General features: G+C 45.9%; 1 protein-coding gene across 1 annotated transcript; it reads left to right on the top strand.

Annotated features, from left to right (window-relative positions):
• The first annotated feature begins 6,138 nt into the window (after positions 1–6,138).
• Positions 6,139–19,328, top strand: Vps72 (vacuolar protein sorting 72 homolog). Its single transcript, XM_057793544.1, has 6 exons — positions 6,139–6,316; positions 14,785–14,937; positions 15,219–15,333; positions 16,824–17,000; positions 17,758–17,902; positions 18,752–19,328. Exons 1-6 carry the CDS (start codon positions 6,200–6,202, stop codon positions 19,137–19,139), a joined length of 1,095 nt encoding a protein of 364 aa, XP_057649527.1. The 5' UTR covers positions 6,139–6,199; the 3' UTR covers positions 19,140–19,328.
• The last annotated feature ends 329 nt before the right edge of the window (positions 19,329–19,657 follow it).

Below are 19,657 nucleotides of genomic sequence, written 5' to 3' on the forward strand. Positions count from 1 at the left end.
TTCTTACTGCCATCTGCTGGCTTCTTTGTGCTCCCTTGGGTACTGAAAGCAGACAAACAGCGTTGTGAGTGGGTAGCAAGGAAATATTGTTTGTTATGCTATCCCTAAAACCTTCACCCAGCTGAACAGCACTGGAATTAGGGTGAAGCATAGGATCTGTCTCACAGGTCCTCGGTAAATACTGTTGGATAAATTGTCCATATTTCCAGAGCAGGCTTTCAGTTACCTGGGGACTGTCAAGACATCAGATAAAAGTACCAAGGTTGATGACCCAAGTTCTATCCCTGGCTCACTATGGTGGGATAAGAGAATTGATCCAGCCAGGCACTGATGGCGCACGCCTTTAATTCCAGCACTCAGGAGGCAGAGACAGGTGGATCTCTGTCAGTTTGAGGCCAGCCTGGTCTACAAGAGCTAGTTCCAGGACAGCTAGGACTAGTATGTAGAGAAACCTTGTCTCGGGAAAACCAAAAAAATTCAAGAAAAGAGGGGGTACAGGAGAGAATTGCTCCACTCAAGTTTTCCCCTGACCTCCACAGACAGGAGTGCACACACTAAATTAATTAAGTGTAAATTCACTTAATTGATACCATTTCCCAAATTGCTCTAAAAATAAGCTGAGGGAGACATTAAAGCTATTTCTGATTTTGAAATTGCAAATAGACCGTTAAGACCTGAATGACTAAGACAGTTAGGAACAGAATTTTCTTCCTATAATCTTTATTTCAGGCCTAAAAGAAAAAAATCCATTTTACAGCATCCTAGTCACCTTTGTTTCTACCTTGAGTACCAGAAAATGGCCGCTGTAACCTGCCCACCTGACGCTGCTGTACCTGTCCACCTAACGCCACTATAACCTGCCCACCTGATGCTGCTATAACCTGCCTACCTGACGCCGCTGTAACCTGCCCACTTTCTGCTCTTCCTTTACCTGTGTCTCCCTCATAAGACTTTTTTTTTCTCCAGTTTTTCGAGACAGGGTGTCTCTGTAGCTTTGGAGCCTGTCCTGGAACTAGCTCTGTAGACCAGGCTGGCCTTGAACTCACAGAGATCCACCTGCCTCTGCCTCCTGAGTGCTGGGATTAAAGGTGTGCACAACCACCACCCAGCCAAGACTTCATTTTTTATTGTTTTTTTTTTTTTTTTTTTTTTTTGGTTTTTCGAGACAGGGTTTCTCTGTAGCTTTGGAGCCTATCCTGGAACTCCCTCTGTAGACCAGGCTGGCCTCGAACTCACAGAGATCCACCTGCCTCTGCCTCCCGAGTGCTGGGATTAAAGGCGTGCGCCACCACCGCCCGGCCAAGACTTCATTTTTTAGAGCAAAGTGATGCTTTTCATTTTTACAGCTGAAGAATGTAGACTATGCCTGGCACTCATTAAGTTCCAGAAATATGTTTTCTAAATACATAAATGGGCCGGGCGGTGGTGGCGCACGCCTTTAATCCCACCACTAGGGAGGCAGAGGCAGGCGGATCTCTGTGAGTTCGAGACCAGCCTGGTCTACAGAGCTAGTTCCAGGACAGGCTCCAAAACCACAGAGAAACCCTGTCTCGAAAAACCAATAAATAAATAAATAAATAAATAAATAAATGGGAGAAGGTGAAATTCCAAAAGTGGAATTAAGAATTGGAATTAAGGCCGGGCGGTGGTGGCGCATGCCTTTAATCCCAGCACTCGGGAGGCAGAGGCAGGTGGATCTCTGTGAGTTCGAGGCCAGTCTACAAAGGGAGTTCCAGGACAGGCTCCAAAGCTACAGAGAAACCCTGTCTCGAAAAACCAAAAAATAAATAAATAAATAAATAAATAAATTGGAATTAAGATATGTGGTGGAACCAGGCATGACAGCACATGCTTTTAATCCCAGCACTTTGGAGGCAAAGTCAGGCTGATCTCTGTGAGTCCAAAGCCAGCCTGGTCTACATAGCCAATTCCGGAACAGCCAGAGTTCCATGGTGAAACCTTGTCTTAAAATAATAATGACAATAATATAATTATTGTTTAAAGATTTAGGTGTGGTGGTACATGCCTGAGGTCCCAGCTACTCAGAAGATTAGGGGAGGAAAATCTTAATTTCCAGAACAGCCTAAGCCATAGGCAAAATAGCATATCTTTGTCTCGAGAATAAATACAACAAAAAGGAGAGCTAGGAATGTTTAAGAACATTTTATCATAAGTCTCTCTGCCCAAACTTCCCAGTGCTCGAGGTGTCCTCTGAGTCAGGCGCTTCTCTTTCCCCAGCAACATTCCTGGCATAGCAGGACTGGGGTGATGTGGCAAGGTGTGGAGCAGGGCAGAGCAGACTGCGTGGGCTTGATTCTCCTGAGGAAATGGAAAAGGGTGTTCACCAGTACATACTTTCGGGAGGCAGGCATTTGGTGAGCTCAAAGTGGGGCCACCCCTTCCCTCTGCAGTTCCTGTGAGTGCGCTTTATCAAAGCACCTCTTCCCTGCCTCGTACAAGGCCCTCGATTTAATTCCTGGCCCTGAAAAGAAAAATAAAAACAACAATGAAAGAAACAGTAAAAGAATGAGTACCTATTTCATTTAGTTAGTCTTTCATTAATTGCCTAGCCTCAGCTTTATCCCAGGCACTCAGAATTCCTAATACAGACAGAGACAACCTCTCTCCTCACTTGGGATGTACCTCAGTAGGTGAATGCTTCCCTAGCATTCCTGGGGCCTTGGGTTCAATTCCCAGCAATGAAGAAAAAAAAAAAAAAACACCCAAATAGAAAAAAAAAATCCTTCAGCCGGGCAGTGGTGGCGCACGCCTTTAATCCCAGCACTCGGGAGGCAGAGGCAGGCTGATCTCTGTGAGTTTGAGACCAGCCTGGTCTACAAGAGCTAGTTCCAGGACAGGCTCCAAAGCCACAGAGAAACCCTTTCTCGAAAAACCAAAAAAAAAAAAAAAAAAAAAAAATCCTTCAACCTAGTATCATAAAGCAGTCAAAAGACCAAGGCAGAGCAGTTCAAGACTGGCCTTGTTACTACTGAGTTCCAAGGTAGCTTGGATTACATAATGAGACCCTATCTCATAAAACTACTCCCTGGGTAGAGGTATTTGCCATCAAGCCTGTTGACCTGATCTTGTGTCCCAGGGTCCACATAGTATGAGGGGAGAGCCAATTCCTGATGTTGCCTTTTGACCTCCATATCAGTACAGTAGCCTGTGCTCACATGTGAACACAGACACAGTTTTAAAAATGTAATAAAAATTTTAAATATAGCTGGGCGGTGGTGGCGCACGCCTTTAATCCCAGCACTTGGGAGGCAGAGGCAGGCGGATCTCTGTGAGTTCGAGACCAGCCTGGTCTACAAGAGCTAGTTCCAGGACAGGCTCCAAAACCACAGAGAAACCCTGTCTCAAAAAAGCAAAAAAAAAAAAAAAAAAAAAAAAGTAAATATATTCTTCTTTAAAATAGGCCTGACAGTGGTGGTTCATGCCTTTAATCCCAGCACTTGAGAGGCAGAGGCAGGCGGATCTCTGAGTTCGAGGCTAGCCTGGTCTACAGAAAGAGTTCCAGGACAGGCTCTAAAGCTACAAAGAGAAACCCTGTCTTGAAAAACCAAAAAAAAAAAAAAAAAAAAAATTTAAAAAATGCCTGTTATAGTGGTGCACGCTTTTAACTCTAGCACTTGGGAGACTGAGGCAGGCAGAACTCTATAAGTTCAAAGTCAGTCTGATCAACAGAGAGAGTTCCAAGACAGCCAGAACTACATAGTGATACCCTGTTTCAAAGACAACAACAAAGCAAACAAGCAAAGAAAACAAAAGTTCACAAACAAATGGGTATGGGAGCATAAATCACTCGAGTGAAATTGATAAGTATTAGCATGGAATTGTCTGAGTGCTATATTTCTTTTGTTTTAACTTTTTATTTATTTTTATTTCATGTGCATTGGTGTTTTGCGTGCACGTATGTCTGTGTGAGGGTGTTAGAGGCCCTGGAATTAGAGTTACAGACATTTGTGAGCTGCCATGTGGGTGTTGAGTATTGAACCCAGGTCCTCTGGAAGAGCAGCCAGTGCTCTTAACCACTGAGCCATCTCCCCAGCCCACTGAGTGCTGTATTTCATAACTGTATTTTCAGAACAAACCATGAAAACAGAAGTTCACGCAGTCTTGACAACACAGACTATTTGAATTTGGAACTATTTCCGAGACTCTGGGAGACATCCGTTCCATGTTTGTGGAAGCTGTGTCTAGAAAGAGAAGAATGGGTGTTTGGGAACTCCTCACTGTCCTATAATAGAGAGGGAAGAAATGCGAAGGGGACCTGGAGTGACAGAGAGCTGCGTGGTAGGAGAGTGACACCAAAACTGGACAACAGAGCCAGAGCTGGAGCCAGAGCTGGATCTGCAGAGACAAGAAGACAAATGTGGGGGACCTAGATCAGAAACTCCCAGCCTTCCTAGTGCTGGGACCCTTAATACAGTTCCCCATGTGCTGATGGCCCACCCTAAAATTATTTTCATTGCTACCTCATAACTGTTATGAATTGTAACGTAAACATCTATGTTTTCTAATAGTCTCAGGCAACCTCTGAGAGAGGGTCATCGCGACCCACAGGTTGAGAATCACTGACCTAGAAGTTTATGCTAATGGTAGTTTCCTGCTAATGTTCTCTATAAACTTACTAAAACTGTGCTAAACGCTTCACAAGAGTTATAGCCCTTCACCTTAACAATCACATCTCACTTTACAGGTGAAAAATGGGACATTCAGAAATGGACAGCTACCTTTCCTGAGAGTAGCGTGAGTCACGCTACTGCAAGACTTTCGGGCTAAGTCTATGGATTTATTTTGTTTTGTCCAGATCTTCCAGTTCAGTCTCCTTCCCAAGTGCTGAGTTTACAAGTCTCAAATACCACACTGGGCTTTTTGATGGTGGTAGTGCTGTTTGCTTTTGTAATTGTTTTGAGGCAGGGTCACATTTTGTAGCCCTGGCTGACCTAGAACTTGTTATGTAGATTTCCAACTCATAGAGATCCCTAGCTTCTGCTTCCTGTGTGTTGGAATTAAAAAGGTGTGCAGGCCAGGAACTTAGTTGCTTGTGGGTTGTTGCTGTTTTTCTTTCTTTAGACAAAAGCTTGCTTTTGCTTTTTGGTTTTCTGTGTAACAGTCCTTGCTGTCCTGGAACTAGCTCTATAGACCAGGCTGGCCTTGAATTCACAAAGATCCATTTGCCTCTGCCTCCCCAGTGCTGAGATTAAAGGCCTGCGCCGCTACCACCTGGCAACAAAAACGTTCTATGGTTACCTAGGCTGGCCACAAATTGTGATCCTCCTGCCTCAGACATTCAAGACCTAGGGGTTACAGATGCCCGCCACCACCTCTGCTTTTAAGGTTCTGTTCTGTTTGTTTGTTTGCTTCAAGATAAGGGTTTCTCTGTGTGGCTTTAGCTGTCCCAGAACTCCTTCCGTAGCCCTGACTGGCCTGGGACTCAGAGATCCACCTGCCTCTGCTTCGCTAGTGCTGGAATTAAAGGTGTGTGCCACCACCAGCAGGCTTTAGGCTCTGGTCTTAATGACAATAATGTTGATTTTGAACATGCTACGGATAAAATTCAGGGAGCATGTACGCTAAACAAGCACACCTCCACTGTGCTATATCCCAGCCTTCTTTTCATTTTTTTAAATTTTGAAACAATTCTACTTTGCTAACTAGGCATGCGTTGAATTTGTGATTCTTCTACCCTATAGTTGCTGAGAGTATAGGAGTAACTGTCATTGGAGTTTTAGAGGAAGGAAGTGAAAAGGCCAGGATTTTTAGAAAGGCTTCTGGTAGCAGAATTAAAATCTGATGGGGGAAAGGAGCTTGCCCCGGAGCCTTTAATTCCAGCACTCAGGAGGCAGAGGTAGGAGACTCTCTGAGTTGGAGGCCAGCCTGCTCTGCATAGACAGTTCCAGGCCAGTCGGGACTATCCAATGAGACCCTGTCTGAAACAAACAAACAAAAAAGTGGGTGGAGTGGAGGGGAACTCCTGATACTGTTCCTAGGCTCTGCCTAAGAGTGGCCAAGACAGCCTGGAGAAGGCTTAGAGGCTGGCTTTAGAACCGCTCGACACTCGGCTGCTTTTGCCTGTAATGCCGGACTTCCACCATTGGCTGCCGCCCGCAGGAACTAGTGTGGAGCGCCGATCTCCGCGCACCGGCCTGGACTAGGGGCTGCGGATGGCAGCGCTGTCTCCGTGGGCAGCATGAGTTTGGCGGGGGGCCGGGCCCCTCGGAAGACCGCTGGGAACCGGCTTTCCGGGCTCCTGGAAGCCGAGGAGGAAGATGAGTTCTACCAGACGACTTACGGGGGTTTCACAGAGGCAAGAGCTGGGCCCAGGAAGAGGGAGGGAGGAAGCGGAGGCTCGAAGGGAAAAACCCTGGACAAAGAGGAAGGGGGCGGGGAGTAGAGAGGTGTTCTGAGAGCTAATGCTCCTGCCTGCATGGCGGAGTCGGGAGGAACACCGTGTGTGTCGGCTTTGCAGTTTCCTTGTCCTGCTGTCGGGTTATTTACAAGAAGAAACCACTTCAGAAACAGAAGCTCAATTAGCATACTCCGTTTGCAGCTTTCAAATCCCTGTACAGTTTTCTTAGATGACCCTTTTATTGGCTGTTCTAAGAGAATCCCTATTTATTTCCATCATAGAAACAAAATTTCGGTCTAATTAAATTTGGCTTCTTTTCATTCTCTGATTGGTTTGTAAGGTCTGAAACACCAGAGTTCAGTTTGTTTGTTTGTTTGTTTGTTTGTTTTTACATCCGGGGCTGACTCTTGGCTGAATTGTTTTGTTTTGTTTTTGTTTTTCAAGACAGGGTTTCTCTGTGTTTTTTTTTTTTTTTTTTTTTTTTTTTTTTTTTTTGATTTTTCGAGACAGGGTTTCTCTGTAGCTTTTGGGGCCTGTCCTGGAACTAGCTCTTGTAGACCAGGCTGGTCTCGAACTCACAGAGATCCGCCTGCCTCTGCCTCCCGAGTGCTGGGATTAAAGGCGTGCGCCACCACTGCCCGGCCTTGGCCGAATTTTTATTAACAGAAACTATTCATTGATTGAATATATGTTGAGCACCCAGGTCAGCGAACCATATGTGATAGGTCGTGGTGTGCTCCTTGAAAACATCAAAAACTGTCCTGGAGTTGGGACTATAGTTTGTGCCTTAGTGATAGACCACTTGCCTAGTAAGCCCTAAATCCTGTGTTACCAGCTCTATCCTGCAGGGGAACTGTCTGGATTTCTGGATTCTCAGTCAACTAAAATACTTTTTTTTTTTTTTTTTTTTTTTTTTGGTTTTTCGAGACAGGGTTTCTCTGTAGCTTTGGTGCCTGTCCTGGAACTAACTCTTGTAGACCAGGCTGGCCTCGAACTCTCAGAGATCCGCCTGCCTCTGCCTCCCGAGTGCTGGGATTAAAGGCGTGCGCCACCACCGCCTGGCAAAATACTTTTTTTTTTTGAGAAAGGGTTTCTCTGTGTAGCCCAGGCTGTCTTCAAACTCAGAGAGATCCGCCTGCTTCTGCCTCCCAAGTGCTGAGATTAAAGGCATGTTTCATAACCACCTGACTCAACTAAGATACTTTATGATAAAGACTTAAAATCAGGCCGGGCAGTGGTGGCGCACGCCTTTAATCCCAGCACTTGGGAGGCAGAGGCAGGCGGATCTCTGTGAGTTCGAGACCAGCCTGGTCTACAAGAGCTAGTTCCAGGACAGGCTCCAAAACCACAGAGAAACCCTGTCTCGAAAAACCAAAAAAAAAAAAAAAAAAAAAAAAAAAAAAAAAAAAAAAAAAAAAAAAGACTTAAAATCAGGGAAATGTGAGATGTCATGGGAACAGGTGAGAGGTTTGCGTTTTGTGTTTTAAATTGCATTATATTTTGTGTGCATGCAAATGAAGATCCGAGGGCAGCTTGCAGGAGTTCGGTGTCTCCATCTATCCTAAGAGCGCCAGGCATCAAACCCAGGTGGTCAGGGTTGGACAGCAGACTACTTTACCCACTGAGCCATATGAAGGCCCCAGAGTGGGTAAGGATAAGCACTCACGGGGAAATTTAAACAGAGGACATTATAAAAAGCATACCTTGGTTGGGATGAAGAGTGGGGGAGAAGAAGATTAAACAGAGTGTGTGGAGGCCCTGGAGTCCTGGCCTGAGACTAAGGCGTCTGCTTTTGTTCTCTGTGAGAACAAAGATTGGTATGGCTAGAGGGTGTAGACCTCAGCTAGATTTGTTTTGGTTTTTTTTTTGTTTTGTTTCTTCAAGACAGGGTTTCTCTTTGTTACAGTCCTGTGTTGTGATAAGGAGCGGAGGGGCGGCCCCAGCACCCGGCCGCCCACATGGCTTTACCAGAAATAATTACACGGAAACTGTATTCTTTTAAACACTGCTTGGCCCTTATTCTAGCTCTTATTGGCTAATTCTTACATATTGATCTAACCCATTTCTAATATTCTGTGTAGCACCACGAGCTGGCTTACCAGGAAAGACCTTAACCTGCGTCTGTCTGGAGTGGGAGAATCATGGCGACTCACTGACTTGGCTTCTTTCTCCCAGCATTCTGTTCAGTCTACTTCGCCTCCCTAATTTTCTGTCCTATCAGGGGCAAGCAGTTTTCTTTATTAATTAACCAATGAAAGCAACAGATAGATAAAGAAGTCACTCCCACATCAGTCCTGGCTGTCCTGGAACTCACTTTCTACCTGGCCCTGACTGTCTTGGAGCTCACTATGTAGACATCCCCTGCCCCTTCCATGCCCAGCTTAGGTGCCCCCTCCCAGGAGTACCACCTTCCATGTAGCCCTGGAGCTCGCTTTGTACACCAGACTGTCCTGGAACTCAGAAATTCCCCTGCCTTTCCCTCTGACTGCTGGGGTTTAAGGCGTGCACCACTGTGCCTGGCCTTATGACATTTGTTTAAAATGGGGTTACACTGGGCGGTGGTGGTGCATGCCTTTAATCCTAGCACTCGGGAGGCAGAGACAGGTGGATCTTTGTGAGTTCGAGACCAGCCTGGTCTACAAGAGCTAGTTCCAGTACAGGCTCCGTAGCTACAGAGAAACCCTGTCTCGAAAAACCAAAAAAAAAAAAAAAAAATAATAATAATAATAATAAATAAATAAAATGGGGTTACTTAGCCAACCTCAAAGTTGAGGCTGTCTTTTGCCTCAGACTCCTGAGTCCTAGAATTGCAGGCACTTGTCACTGCCCTTGGTGTCCCCCTGATATCTCCTGTCAGATTCTGTGGGACAGGGAGGCAGCATTAAGCAGGCTGACTTCACATCTAGAGGTCTGAGATGAGGCATCAAAGTTCCATCATTAAAAATAAAACGGAAAAAAGATTACTCTAGGGCTGGTGATCTCAGGGAGACGGACAGCCGGGTCACCTCCAGTTCCAGGCCACCTGGGCTGTGTTTCCAGTTCTGTCCTGACTCGTGTGTGTGTGTGTGTGTAACTAATGAGATAAGCCTAAAGAGGGCAGAGGCAGAAAAGAAACATGGACAAGGGCTAGCTGTCACTGTTGTTCAGGGCTAATTTGCTTAGTGTGCCTGAAGACCTGGGTTCCATTTTCCGGCACTATGGGAAGAAGGTGGGTATGGGACAGTGTTGTAGGGTGGAAGGGAGAATTTTGGAAAAAGAGTAGACAAGACCTTATGACTAACTAGGAGCTCCTGTGTGCACAGCTTTAGTAAACTAGTTTAAAATAGATCTCTCTTCATCCTTCCTCCAAGATTCGTTTTCCTGTTCCTGTCATTTTATGAGATGTTATTTAATAGGTGCACTTCATGCTTCCAAGAAGGATTTAAGAAAGGTTACAGTAGAAAATTAGGAGCGATAAAAATAGAAAATGAGCAGAACAAAATATGTTGTATTAATGTATGAAATTTTCAGACTAAGTAAAAATATTAATTTTTTTCAAAAATCAGAAGTACTTGTGCCAAGAATCTATGCTAAGATGGAAATGGCATTTGATAGCTGTGAGGTTCCTAGCAGCCAGACTGAATTTGTCCGTTTGTAAGACTGAAGTATATGGTGTATTAAGGAAGACAAACTTATTTAGCATTAAATGCTTGGGAGAATTTCTCATTATTTCCTTCCATGAGGTTCAACTAAAGTAATCATGGATTTGGTGGATAGAGAGCATTCTGGAAAGGAGCCCAGTGCCGTGACACTAAACCCACAGTGTAGTAGAGACTACTACAGATTGGGCACGCTCGGGACTTGATCTACCACTCTGTGATGTGGCTCAGAGCAGGGCTGAGGAGTTAATGTGTTCTGAGTCTTTCACACAGTGGCTCGGAAGAATGGTGCTCATTTGTGCTGGACTGAACTCTGGCGGGCTTGGGGTTTCAACCATTTGTTATTTGCTTGCTTTGGCAACATGTGTACCACAGTTAATCCGCTAGTTGAATCACTGATTGAAGAGCGGGCATTGCTTGAGGTACCCAGTACAGCTGACTTCCCCTCATCAAGTGATGTCCCCCCTTTCCAGTGTAGCTGCCATTCAAATCTTAACCGGTACTACCTCAGGTTGCACTTGAGGTTCTGTACTCTAGCCCTTCCAACACCCACAGCTTTCTCAAACATTCCATGTGCGTACCCCACATCCTCAGCGGCTTCCATTGTCCACAGTAGTATTCAGATAGCTTTCTGTCCCAACACAGATGAAGAACACATTTCTCTCAGTAACTACCTCAGCAGTGATGATCAGCAGTGGGATAGGTCAGATGAGGGGAGTGAGAGCCACCGGCCAACAGATTGAGTTATAAGTTTATTACTTTGACATTTAAATTTTCCCAAGGGGCTGGAGTTGAGATAAGAGCAGTTGCTGCGTTTGCAGAGGACCTGGATTTGGTTTCCAGCACCTTCGTGATGGTTCACGGCCATCATAACTTTTTTGTGTTCTTTGGTATTTTGAAACAGGGTTTCTCTGTGTAGCTCTGGCTGTCCTGGAACTCGCTCTGTAGACCAGGCTGACCTTGAACTCACAGAGATCCACCTGCCTCTGTCTCCCAAGTCTGGTATTAAAGACGCGCACCACCACCACCTGTTCATTCATAACTCTTAATTTTAAAGGCTCTGATTCCCTCATTCCCCTTCTGGCCTCCTTGAGCACTAGGCACACACCCACATGCACATACACACATGCAAGCAAAATGCATTTGCACATACAATAAATGTTTCTCCATTGCGAAAATGGTAGGCATCTTTTGAACCTAGAGAAGTCATTGTTGGAACTAGAGCAGTCAGCTAACGGGCTCCTCTTTTCCTTTCTGTCATGTGTTTGTGGGGGAGGGTCGTGTGCCACCCCTTCTGTCCTTTGTGGGGAGGGTCGTGTGCCACCCGTAATTGTGAAAGCCGAAGGACAACGTGTCTTGGCGTTGGTTCTGTCTACCAGGTGGGTCCTGGGACCAGGTCTGTGGGCTTGGTGGCAAGCTACTTTACCTGCTAAACCATCTCACTGGCTTTAATACAGTTTCGTGGCAGGGGAAACTCTGTGCTTGGGTCTAAATCCTTATTCCATAAATAGCTGTGTATGTGTCTGCCTTCCCACCTACCTGTGATTCATTCCTCCCCCTTGGCTGTTTTGTTTTTTTGTTTTTTTGTTTTTTGTTTTTTCGAGACAGGGTTTCTTTGTGGCTTTGGAGTCTGGAATCGCTCTTGTAGACCAGGCTGGCCTCGAACTCACAGAGATCCACCTGCCTCTGCCTCCGGAGTGCTGGGATTAAAGGCGTGCACCACCACCGCCCGGCTCCCCTTGGCTGTTTTAAACACTACCATGTATTAAATCAAGACTCATGTCCTTTTTGTCCTTCAGGGTAGTACAGGTTCAGCAAGCTTCAGTTAGCTCACATCTGGCTCACTACCATGAGACTGTCTTTAGAAAAACAAAGCAAGGGCCTGGAGAGATGGCTCAGTGCTGAAGAGAATGTCCTGCCGCTCTTCCTATGCTCAGTGCCCAGCGCGCTGTCTTCTGAACTCTGTAGGGGCTTCACTCACCCAGCTTACCCACACATAAATAAAATCCTGAAGAAAGAGAAGAAAACTTTCACAGCCTCTGGCTTTTTGTAAGGGAGTAAAGTCTAAAGTTTAGGCTCTTGGACTGCCAGGCTGTTCTGATTTGCAACTTTTTTTTTTAAACTTAAGCATCTTTAATGGAAGTTGTATATGAGACACTTCTACTCCTGCCTCTTCTCAATAGTTTCTTCTTGTGTTTGTTTTTCTCCTTTCCTGCTGCTGAGACTTGGCTTCCCTTCCAGGATCTTTTGTGGTCTTTGTCCACCTTGCTGGGGTGGATGCCCACATGGACAGTTGTGCCATTAGCCTTTTCTCCCTGCACTCGCTCAGTGTAGATGACGTATTTCTCACTGCGCTCAGTGTAGATGACGTATTTCTCACTGCGCTCAGTGTAGATGACGTATTTCTCACTGCGCTCAGTGTAGATGACGTATTTCTCACTGCGCTCAGTGTAGATGACGTATTTCTCACTGCGCTCAGTGTAGATGACGTATTTCTCACTGCACTCGCTCAGTGTAGATGACGTATTTCTCACTGCACTCAGTGTAGATGAGGTATTTCTCACTGCATTTGCTCAGTGTAGATGACGTATTTCTCACTGTACTCACTCAGGGTAGATGACGTATTTCTCAGTGTACACTTGGACCACTTTGCCAACCTGCTGGCCTTTGTAGTTGGACAACCTGAACTTCATCTTCCTTTTGAATGGGCAGAGATTGAACATTGTGCTTCAGTCTCAGCTCTTATAAAGAGGGGAAGACAAAGCTGGGCTGTGGTAGCACACACTTTTAATCCCAGCACTTGGGAGGCAGAAGCAGGTGGATCTGTGTGAGTTTGAGGCCAGCCTGGTCTATAGAGTGAGCTCCAGGACAGCCAGAGCTACACACAGAAACCTTGTCTTGAAAAACCAGAAAGAAGAAGGGGAAGACATGGTCCTTCTCCGAATGTGAGACGGTGCACTAAAAAGCCGTTTGAGGTTCTTGCTTCAGTCAGAAGCCTCAAAAGAATTGAATTTCATTTTAGCAGCTGTAATCAGCGATAGCCACAGAAGGTTACTGTTGTTTTGAGTCAGGGATTCTCTAAGTAGGTCTGGCTGTCCTAGAACTCACTATGTAGAACAGGCTGGTTTCACAGAGATCCACCTGCCTCTGCCTCCTGAGTGCTGGGATTAAAGGCCTGTGCCACTAATGCCCAGTTTTCATGGTTTTTTTTTTTTAAACACCAGTAGGGATTGAACCCAGGGTCTATCACATGCTAAGAAAGCACTCTACCATTGAGCTGTAGTTCCAGCCAAAAGCGTAGCCCAGGCTGTCCCCAAACTCATGATCCTTCCTGGTATCTGTCACCACATTTGACTGTTTTTGTTCTTATTTATGTAGGGGTTCTTATTTTTATGTCATGTATTATTTTTTTAATTTTTATTATTTTTGTTTATTTTGGTTTTTTGAGACAGAATTTTTCTATATAAAAGCACTGCTTGTCCTGGAACTTTGTAGACCAGGCTGGCCTCAAACTCACAGAAATCCTCCTACCTCTGCCTCCTGAGTGCTGGGATTAAAAGTGTATGCCATTTTCTTTTCTTTTTATTTATTTATTAAAAGTGTATACCAATCTTTTTATTTTCTGTATGTGGTGGATGTTTTGCTTGTATGATTGTTTTTACACCAAATGCATGTACTGCTTGTGGGTGTTAGAAGAGGTAGGGCCCCTGGAACTGGAGTTATAGGTGGTTGTCAGCTGCTTTGTGGGTACCTAGACCTGAACTCAGGTCTTCAAAAGTGCAGGTAGTGTTGTCTTTCTAGCCCCAGTTTCTGTGTTTTTGAGACAAGGTTTCATGTTCCTCAGGCTGGCCTCAAACTAGCAACATGGCCAAAGAGATGGCTTTGAATTTGTTTTTTGTTATTGTTGTTTTTAATTTTTATGTGCATTGGTGTTTTGCCTTCATTTGTGCCTGTATGAGGGTGTCAGAGCCCCTCAACTAGGGCTACAGACAGTTGTAGCTGCCATGTGGGTGCTGGGAATTGAACTCGGGTCCTCTGGTGGAGCAGCCAGTGCCCTTAACCGCTGAGCCATCTCTCCAGCCCACAGTGACTTTGAACTTGTAATCCTGCCGCGTCCACCTACTTAGCCCGGGATTGCAATTGTGCAACCCTACGCCCAGACAATGTAGTGTTGGGGATTGAATGCAAGGCTCATTCATGCTAGACAAGCATTCTACTAACCGAACTTTGTCCTCAGCCCCTATTTAGCTATTTGGGGAATAGCATCTCTTCTAACCCAGGCTTGACCTGAGCCACTAACTAGCCAAGGAATTTTATATCTGTTTCCTTGTGTTAGAACGTACTTATCTATTTATTTGTGTTTTGTTTCAAGTCTCACTCTGTAGCTTATTCTGCCCAAACCTCACCGTGTAACCAGGTTCCCTTCAAACCCACAGCAATCTTCTTGCCTAGGCTTTCTGAATGTGGGGTTATAGTCATGAGCCACCATGACTCTGGCTCAGCATCAACTTCTTTTTACAACTGTGTCCTGTCCTTCAGTAGATGAGGCCAAAGCACATCCTTTAGATCCCCAGCGAGTCATAAGGTATTATAGTTGATATAGGCCAGTTGTCTGTAACACTGGAAGGTGGTGGATCTCTCGGAACCATCATCTGGAAAGGCTTTGTCTGTGGGGGTGAAAAGCTAAGTAGGAAAGACTAAGAGTCCCTGTCAGGGGAGTGAGTTAATCCACTTCCTCCCCAAGAACGTGTACAGTGCCCGCCAGTTCTCATCTCCCCTTGTCCGCAGGAATCTGGAGATGATGAATATCAGGGGGACCAGTCTGATACGGAGGACGAGGTGGACTCCGACTTTGACATTGATGAAGGAGATGAACCATCCAGTGACGGAGAAGCAGAGGAGCCCAGAAGGAAGCGCAGGGTTGTCACCAAAGCCTATAAGGTACAAAGGAACCTTGGACACCAAGGAAACCTTTGTGTGGGGGAAGGTGTGGGATTGGGGCGGGTTGATTTGTTTTTTGTTTCTTGCTGTGCAACCCTGTCTGGCCTCAGACTCAAGGATGTTTGCCTGCCTCTGCCTCCATGTGCTGGGATTAAAGGCGCGCTCTTTGGACTGTTTTAATTGTATTCTCCTCTTACTGAGTGCTAGTTTTCTCTGATAAAGTCCTCATCTTTACCCTTATCCCTTATGTTTTCTTGTGTCTGATTCTAATTTGTCCCCAGGAGCCTCTAAAAAGCTTGAGGCCTCGAAAGGTCAGCACCCCAGCAAGTAGCTCTCAGAAGGTCAGAGAGGAGAAGGCACTGCTGCCCCTGGAGCTACAGGAAGACGGCTCTGACAGTGAGTTAAAATGTTCTGCATTACGTTTACTAAGGTGATAGCTATTGTGTGTAAGGAGGATCATGTCGATGTGTATACGTGTGCCTACTTGAGCGTATGTGCACTTGTGTGCACAGATGCATGCAGAAGCAGAAGAGCTAAAGGTACCATTCTCTGGGGGAGGGGTGTTACGTGTGTGCCAGTGTCTGAACTGCAGTGGCATGATTGCTCAGCAAGCACTTGAGCGGCTAAGCCGGCTCTTCAGCTCAGGAAATCCTTCTTCTTAGAAACAGACCTGGGCCTGATGGTGCAGGCCTGTAATCAGAACTCTCCTGCAGAAACTGCAGCAGGACGCTGGGCGGTGGTGGCGCACGCCTTTAATCCCAGCACTCGGGAGGTAGATGCAGGCGGATCTCTGGGAGTTCGAGGCCAGCCTGGTCTACAAGAGCTAGTTCCGGGACAGGCACCAAAGCTACAGAGAAACCCTGTCTTGAAAAACAAAACAAACAAAAAAAAAAACTGCAGCAGGAGAATCTCAAGTTCAAGGCCACCCAACAGTTGAGTGAGCATGTCTCAAAATAAAAAATATGAGGGCTGAGAAGATGTCTCGGTAGGTAAAGCTGTTCGCTGACAAGCCTAATCACCTGAGTTCTGTCCCTAGGACCACATGGTGGAAAGAGAACTAAGCCCTGAAAATTCTCTGATTTCCACATGAGCTGCCCCCCCAAAGATGAATGTAATAAAAAGGGTTAAGGTACTAATAAAATATAACTATGAAAAGGTGTGGAGATTTAACCAGTGATAACATACTTACTCCCCAATACCACAAAAAATAAAAAGACTAAAATATTTAAGAAAATCTGTATACAACTTAATTCTTAAGTCATTAAAAAATTGTAATCTACAGAATGAGACAGGTGTGATGTTCACAAAAGATGTTGTGACTAAAGACTGTAGACATGCCGGGCGGTGGTGGCGCACACCTTTAATCCCAGCACTTGGGAGGCAGAGGCAGGCGGATCTCTGTGAGTTCGAGACCAGCCTGGTCTACAAGAGCTAGTTCCAGGACAGGCTCCAAAACCACAGAGAAACCCTGTCTCGAAAAACCAAAAAAAAAAAAAAAAAAAAAAAAAAAAGACTGTAGACATTATTTTTATTATGCTTGCTAACATTTTTATAAGCTTAAATTGTTTTTTTAATTTTTTTTTAATTTTTACCTACATATTTTTTGTAAGCTTAAATTGTTGAGTTTGTTTGTTTTTTGGTTTTGTTTGTTTTGTTTAATTTTTAGCTGGGCTCATGGCACTGTCTTTAATCCCAGTGCTCCAGAGGCAGAAGCAGGACATCTCTGAATTCAAGGTCAGATTGGCCTACACAGTGAGTTCCAGGACAGTCAGGGCTACATTGTTGGAAGCCTGTCTAATGAGGAAAAAAAAAAAAAAGAAAAGAAAAAGAGAAAAAGAGACTACAGAAATGAATTCAAAGATTTCTTCCCATCTCACTTCCTGCAGGTCGGAAGTCTATGCGTCAGTCTACAGCCGAGCACACGCGGCAGACTTTCCTTCGGGTTCAAGAGAGGCAGGGACAGTCGCGGAGGCGGAAGGGTCCCCACTGTGATCGACCACTCACCCAGGAAGAGCTGCTCAGGGAGGCCAAGATCACAGAGGAGCTGAACTTACGATCGCTAGGTCAGTTGTGGTTTGAGGACAGGAGGTAGAGACACTGAGGAGAAAGGCTGACACCTGCAGGACCAGAGGAATGGAGATTTGAGGCAGAATAATTAGAAAGTTCACATTTAATAGTCCCAGCTTGCCAGGTGGTGGCGGTGCACGCCTTTAATCCAGCGTTTGGGAGGCAAAGACAGGCAATCTCTGTGAGTTCAAGGCCAGCCAGAGCCACTTGAGGAGAGCATGTCTCCCTCACAGACAAACAAGGGGAACTGTCCTCAGGAATTGTATCTTAGCTGAGAACTGGACACACTCTGTCTGGTCGTCATGTCGGGGTAAGGAGCAGGTGGCCGGGCTGTGGGGTTGGGAGGAATATGCTGAGAAATGAAGGGGTTCCTATCGCAAGGCCTCTGCCTACCTGAGATTCTTCCTGTACTGAGTGAGTAAGGACCCTGTGTATTTGAGAAAGGAAGGACTTGTGCCAGAGTGGCAGGGATTAGATTGATCAGATCATAGGACAGGGCCCATGAGATCCATGATGGCTCAGCCTTTAGGCACTTGCCAACAACCCCCTTGACCTGAGTTTGATCCTTGGAATCCACGTGATATACGCAGGGAACTGACTCCATAAAGTTCCCTCTGACTTCTGCGTGTGTGTGCACACACATACATAAACACTCGTAAATACATAAATGTAATTTAAATAGACCATGAGTCAGAGCTAGAGTGTGGGAAAGGGAAAACTGATCATTTCCTCATTTCTCCTTTGCTCCTGAAGAGACCTATGAAAGGCTTGAGGCTGACAAAAAGAAGCAGGTTCACAAGAAGCGGAAGTGCCCTGGGCCAATCATCACCTACCATTCACTGACAGTGCCGCTCGTTGGGGAACCCGGTCCCAAGGAGGAGAATGTGGACGTGGAAGGGTGAGTGACTCCCGTGTCCCTGGCTCATCCCCCATCACGCTCCTCACCGCACATCTCAGATCTCACCCCTTCCCTGTAGCTCTGGCTGGCCTGAACTCACTATGTAGCCCAGGCTAGTCCCAAACTCATGATCTATCTGCGTCTTTCTCCTTAGTACTTAGTACTGGGATCACAAATGTGAATCACCATGCCCAGTTTTTATTTGTTTGTTTGTTTCCTGAAACAGGGTTTCTGTGTGCAGCCCTGACTGTCCTTGAACTCGCTCTATAGACCAGAGCTGGCCTCAAACAGAGATCTGCCTGTGGGGTTAAAGGCATGCTCCCCGCCCAGCATTTTTATTTTATTTATTTCATGTTAAATGTGTATCAGTGTTTTGCTTGCGAGTATGAAGAAGGGAACAGATACCTTGTAACTGGAGTGGAAAATGGTGTGAGTCACACTTTGGGCTCCCATGTCTTCAGGAGAGTAGCCAGTGCTCTTTTTTGTTTTAAAAAAAAATTATGTATACAGTGTTCTGCCTGCATGCCGGAAGTGGGCATCAGATGTGGTTGCTGGGAATTGAACTCAGGACCTCTGGAAGAGCAGTCAGTGCTCTTAACCACTGAGCCATCTCTCCGGCCCAGTATCCAGTGCTCTTAATTTCTGAATTATCTTTCCAGCCCCATGTCCAGCTTTTTGTTGTTTTTGTTTGTTGTCTCTGCAGTGGCTTGAAACCCAGGGAATCATTTTCCCTCCGCCTCTTGAATATTCATATTACAGGCATGAACCACCACACCCAGCCTGACTTCTTCCTCTCTCTGCCTTTTGTCTTCTCCTCAGCATTTTGTATTTTCTGTCTTTTGCCCTCAGACTTGATCCTGCTCCTGCAGCTTCTGCATTGACCCCACACACTGCGACTGGAGCTGCCGGCGCTCCTGCTCACTGCTCACGCACCTTCATCACATTTAGTGATGATGCAACATTTGAAGAGTGGTTCCCCCAAGGGCGCCCCCCAAAGGTCCCTGTGCGGGAGGTCTGCCCAGTGACCCACCGTCCAGCTTTGTACCGCGACCCTGTAACAGACATACCCTATGCCACTGCTCGAGCCTTCAAGATCATTCGTGAGGCCTACAAGAAGTACATCACTGCCCATGGACTGCCTCCCACTGCCTCGGCCCTCGGGCCCGGTCCCCCGCCCCCTGAGCCACTCCCTGGCTCTGGGCCCCGGGCCTTGCGGCAAAAAATTGTCATCAAGTAGACGCTCGCTCCTTAGGAACGTCTTTAGGAACGTCTTTCTTCTGCCGACCTGGGCTGATAGGTCCGCCGTTCCCTTTGTCCTCGCTCATCTTTGCTCTGGGTTTTGTTTTGTTTTAAATCATTTCCTTCCCTAGTTCATTCTGGTTTTGTTTTGTTGTTTTTTTCAATTCTAATAAAATGGTAAAATCCCTTTTGTGTGGTGTGTAGGGTTGGAGGCAAGATATGAATGTGTTAGTGTTTTAGTATATTTGGGTTGTTTAGTTTTGTTTGTGACAGCGTTGAACACGTGGCCTTATTCATGCTGGACAAATGGTCTGCCACTGAGACCCCCAGCCTTGTATGTCTTCTCTCTCTTTCCCTTCCTCTTCTTTTTCTCTCTTTTTTAAGACAGGGATGTCTACTTAGCCTAGGCTGGCCTCAGGTAAGATCTCCCTGCCTTTGCCCCCCGAGTGCTGGAACCCCTCTTGGTTGTCACACCCGTCCCTATATCTTTTTTATTGTTTTATAGCACTTGTTATG

The sequence above is a fragment of the Chionomys nivalis genome, chromosome 18, assembly GCF_950005125.1.
Source record: "Chionomys nivalis chromosome 18, mChiNiv1.1, whole genome shotgun sequence".
Taxonomy (NCBI): Eukaryota; Metazoa; Chordata; class Mammalia; order Rodentia; family Cricetidae; genus Chionomys; species Chionomys nivalis.

What these genes read in the sequence shown, in the direction of transcription:
- Vps72 (XM_057793544.1), top strand. Translation starts at nt 6,200, where the DNA reads ATGAGTTTGGCGGGGGGCCGGGCCCCTCGGAAGACCGCTGGGAACCGG. An exon ending in CTTACGGGGGTTTCACAGAG is followed by an intron (nt 6,317 to 14,784) that starts GCAAGAGCTGGG and finishes CCTTGTCCGCAG; the next exon opens with GAATCTGGAGATGATGAATA. An exon ending in TTGTCACCAAAGCCTATAAG is followed by an intron (nt 14,938 to 15,218) that starts GTACAAAGGAAC and finishes ATTTGTCCCCAG; the next exon opens with GAGCCTCTAAAAAGCTTGAG.